The sequence below is a fragment of the Belonocnema kinseyi genome, chromosome 4 (assembly GCF_010883055.1).
Source record: "Belonocnema kinseyi isolate 2016_QV_RU_SX_M_011 chromosome 4, B_treatae_v1, whole genome shotgun sequence".
Lineage (NCBI taxonomy): Eukaryota > Metazoa > Arthropoda > Insecta > Hymenoptera > Cynipidae > Belonocnema > Belonocnema kinseyi.
This window is the reverse complement of record NC_046660.1, coordinates 139,896,816-139,900,982: the sequence shown is the minus strand read 5'-3', so window position 1 is coordinate 139,900,982 and position 4,167 is coordinate 139,896,816. Positions and strand designations below refer to the sequence as shown.

Here is a 4,167-nt window from a genome sequence, read left to right as displayed (position 1 = left end):
AACTCATTTTTGGTTTAAGAAGTACCTAAAAATGCTTTATATAACAAAATAAAAGTGATGTGTGGTATAAGAAAGCTAATTTACAACAGAAAATATATCCTTGGTATTATTGTATAAAATAATGATTTTTTATATCTGCGAAAAATCTTTACATATTAATATTAGCACTTTACATAGACTTTTCAAGTAATTACAGAAATATGTCTTAAGTCTAATTTATTATGTATAAGCCACAATTAAAGAAAAATGTAATTTCAATACTTAGGACTCGGTAAACTACGCTTTACCTAAGATGAGTGATGGATATGCAGTTGTTTATTCGATCGACAAGTATATACGTATGAAAGACCCAATAACCACCTTTATATGCATAAAAAACATTTTTGGCTTAAAAAGTATGTAGAAATGCTTTACATAACAAAATAAAAGCGATGTAAGGTACAAGAAATCTAATTTACAACGAAAATATATCATTGGTATTATTAGTAGTAAGAGACAACTATGGAGCGACAGACAGCCTACCCCCACTCCTCGGCCATCTGTCTAGACTGAGGCCTTCCTCCTCCACATCGCCGCGAGGTCATTGACCCCTAAGGGTATATGACACATGTGAAAGATACCTCCATAAATACCCCCCTCCATAACTGCCCCCCATAAATGCGCCACCCATCTCTGCTGACTAAAGCTAAAGCGAGCACGTGTATGTATGCCTATCTTATCTTTGCACACCCGTCTGGAGATAATTTTCCGATAAAAAGGAATTCCCTGACGTCATTTCTAAAATTAAAGTCTACGACTATACATTCATGAGCTTAACTAGAAATTAAATTTGAAGATTATTCTTTTAAGGTTATAATTGGAATAATAAAGCTTATTTTCTAAAAAGATTGGGATGATAAATAAAAGAGATTAGGATAACATTTAAACTATAAAAATATATTTATTCAACAAATTTAAAAGAATTACAGGTAGTTACAAGTAAAAGCGTAGATCTTATGTTTATTTGAAATAAGAGGAACGTAAAAATTTTTTGTATAAAAATTGTTTTTTATTAATTATATAGATAAATTTACATCAAATATAAGGAAAGAGGAAAAAGGGTCATTGGAATGGAAAGGGAAGAGGTAAAAGTGGAAGAAAAAAGATGCAAACTGGAATGGGACAAATGAAAAGTTAATAATTGAGATAAGAGGATGAAGAAAGATAATATAAACCTAATAATAATAATAATAATAATAATAATATTAATAATAATGAGTCAACTCAGTTGGTTAGACACTCGGACTTCACCTCAGAGGTCCGGGGTTCGATCCCTGAGCCGATACCTCTAGAAATTTTTCAATGTATCTTTACTGAGGTTCTGGTGGTTCGGAACCCATCTTAAGCTGTAGGTCCCCCCATCGTGTACTTGACTGAAACCCAGTCCGTCAATGATGGGGTAAAAACCAGGCTTTGTCCAATATGTCTGGGCAGACTGCTCTCATCAGATCACTTGATTGCATTATAAAAATGCGTCTGTGACTGATGATATATACCGGGACAGCCCCGTGCAAAATGATCAATAAAAATCCAACTCTGACCAAAAATGCCTTCAAAATATTAGGCAGTATAAGCCTGTGACAACATTTCAACACAGACATTTTTTCAAATGTACAAGAAACATTTAAAAATAAATTGGGTTAAAGGGATGCACAGGATGGAGGAGGGGATCTATTTTGTTGGAATGCGGGTATCAATGGGTATGGGAAGCTACGACGTGGGATTTCTGATAGGAAGGGAGTTGTAAACGATGTTGAGGGTTCTAAAGCTATTGATGCATGTGGTCGCGGACTGTCGATACGAGGTGGGGAGACTGAGCCATCTGAATAAGCAACATGCCTACAGTATGGGTAAGTCCTAGCGAGAGATCTTCTTTCGTTACAGAGTCGCTCAGGTGATAATCCTACTTCGTTAACTGTTGTGCTGTTATCTGAATTATCTCTAAAAATAAAAAAATGAGTGTTAAATTCATGTCGACTATCAACGAAATTTAATTTATACCTACTCAATTTGTAAAGGTTGATGAGGGTTATATATTTCTAGAGGGTGGCAAAAAAATCCAGATAAAATAAAATTTACAAAAATAAACTAGCCAAAATTATTTACAAGAGTCCGTATTTACAAAAAGTATTGAAATGATCTACGTTGTTTTATAACCGTAGGGTAGAGAATCGTAATTGTCTACCATACGCCTCTTTATATCAACAATTCTGCATATCTTCTTTTCATCACGAGTGACAACGTGATGAAAGTGAGTGGTTCGAATCGATTGAGACTTGATTTCAATCGGTTCCTTACGGTCTATCACAAGATTACGAAGAGAGGCAAAGTTTACAAGTTTAGAATTATCAAAATTTAAACTTATAACTTTAGCCTTACACACTGCTTATTCTGTATCATCTGCAGCGCGTGCTATATACGCGTAAAATTTTCGTCCGCATGAAACAGAAGCGCGTATATAGCTACCATTGCCGTGATATTTTTCGAGCTCATCGGTTAAATCACCCAAGAGAGAGCCTATAGGTGGAATGTATTCCCCCGAAGTTCCGCGAGTGATGTATACACAAGAATCCGTGTCATAATACAAGACTCGTCGATCTAGTTGCGACAAGCAATCATACAATTTTAAACGGGCTTGTACTGTCGTATACGCTGCGATGACGACATTTGTATCAGGCAGAGGTGTGACTGCTTCTTCTCTGTATGCCCAACAAAGATACAACATCTTTTTGTTTGCAGGTACGATATTTCTTACCTTGATTTCTGGTTTGAGTAGCATCCGTAATAATTTTTCCTTTGTTCTTACAATATCTGTTTGAGGTAAATTATTACGCTGAACAAACTTGTCCCAGAAAGAGTTAAGGCATAATTTTGCCACGGAGCGCAAACCAGGATTTTTATTAATTTTATCGCGATCGAGTTTTATCCCTTCCGCCTGTTCGTATTGTCGTAGGTATTCCACTTTTGAAGCTTCATCGATGCAATATGATGGCCACCCAGTCGTTTCTTGTTTAATTTTCAAGAACATATTCATATATGCTGCGAAAAGACCACCCTTGTGAGTGGATGGATCATATTGAACGATCATGTATTGCCAGATTTCTGAAATCTCTATGAACTTGTAACCTAGTTCTATGGCTCTTTTTAATTTAAGGGAAACCCAGGTACCTTCAAATACACGCTGTGATTCATCTTTATGCAAACATTCACCCTCGACTTTGCTAAGATCATAATTTGGTTTTGTGAAGAATTTACCCTCCTCATAACCATCGTATAATGTTGGATGTCCTATAGGAAACACGCCTATCTTAGAGATAAAAGGATACAAAGAGCAAACGTCTTTATATTCAATTATCTCCCCGTCTTTCACCTCATAATAACATTTAGTGTTTCCCGTACGACCACCGTAAAAAGAATCACGAGGGTTTAACATTTTTTCTAGTTTTAGGACGGGATGATGTTTTAAAAATTGAGTCAATTCTTTGTCCTCTTTTTTTAAACGTCTGAAGTCGCAGTCCCATATTTCTGTGACTTGGTAACCATATCTTCTAGTTTTAGAGGTTAGAGAGCGTGTACGTTCATAACGATTATTCATGTTTTCCCCAGATTTTCCGACTATTCTATCTCTACTCATGTTATTGCATCGTTTGCAAGCATGCCAAAAACAGCCGTGAAACTGGAAAGATGACGGAGTCCGTTATCGCCTTCTTGAAAGTATCCGTCTACAATAGGCCCTTCACGAAAACAATACTCTCTACCCCTACCAGTGTGTTGAATATCTACACCAAGTTTTCTTTCCATAAATAAAAGCCATTCGATGGCAAACTTAGACTGATTATCACCGTACCTGTAGCTACCTCTTGGTATAATCCCTATTGTCTGCTCTCGTAAAAAATGCTTTCGAAAAAATAAATTGCAAGCCGATGCAATCTTGGGTGACTCTGTGAAAGGGCAAACATTTCACATTCCAGAAATATCTTACGAAACGCAATGCATGCACAACGTAAGATATTTACATCATTTTTGCAATAAGATACTAGCTCATGCCAAAAATTAAACTAGTAATTTGGATCAATATTTTTTTCCTCGTACTATTTTAAAAACTCTTTTCGAGCGTTTTTACTTATT

At 35.9% G+C, this 4,167-nt stretch overlaps 1 protein-coding gene across 1 annotated transcript; it reads right to left on the bottom strand.

Annotated features, from left to right (window-relative positions):
* Positions 1-1,679: 1,679 nt before the first annotated feature.
* Positions 1,680-3,673, bottom strand: LOC117171136. The gene is made up of 3 exons (XM_033358189.1): positions 2,506-3,673; positions 2,184-2,340; positions 1,680-1,980 (listed from the first exon to the last, which is right to left on the bottom strand). Exons 1-3 carry the CDS (start codon positions 3,671-3,673, stop codon positions 1,680-1,682), a joined length of 1,626 nt encoding a protein of 541 aa, XP_033214080.1.
* Between the last annotated feature and the right edge of the window lie 494 nt (positions 3,674-4,167).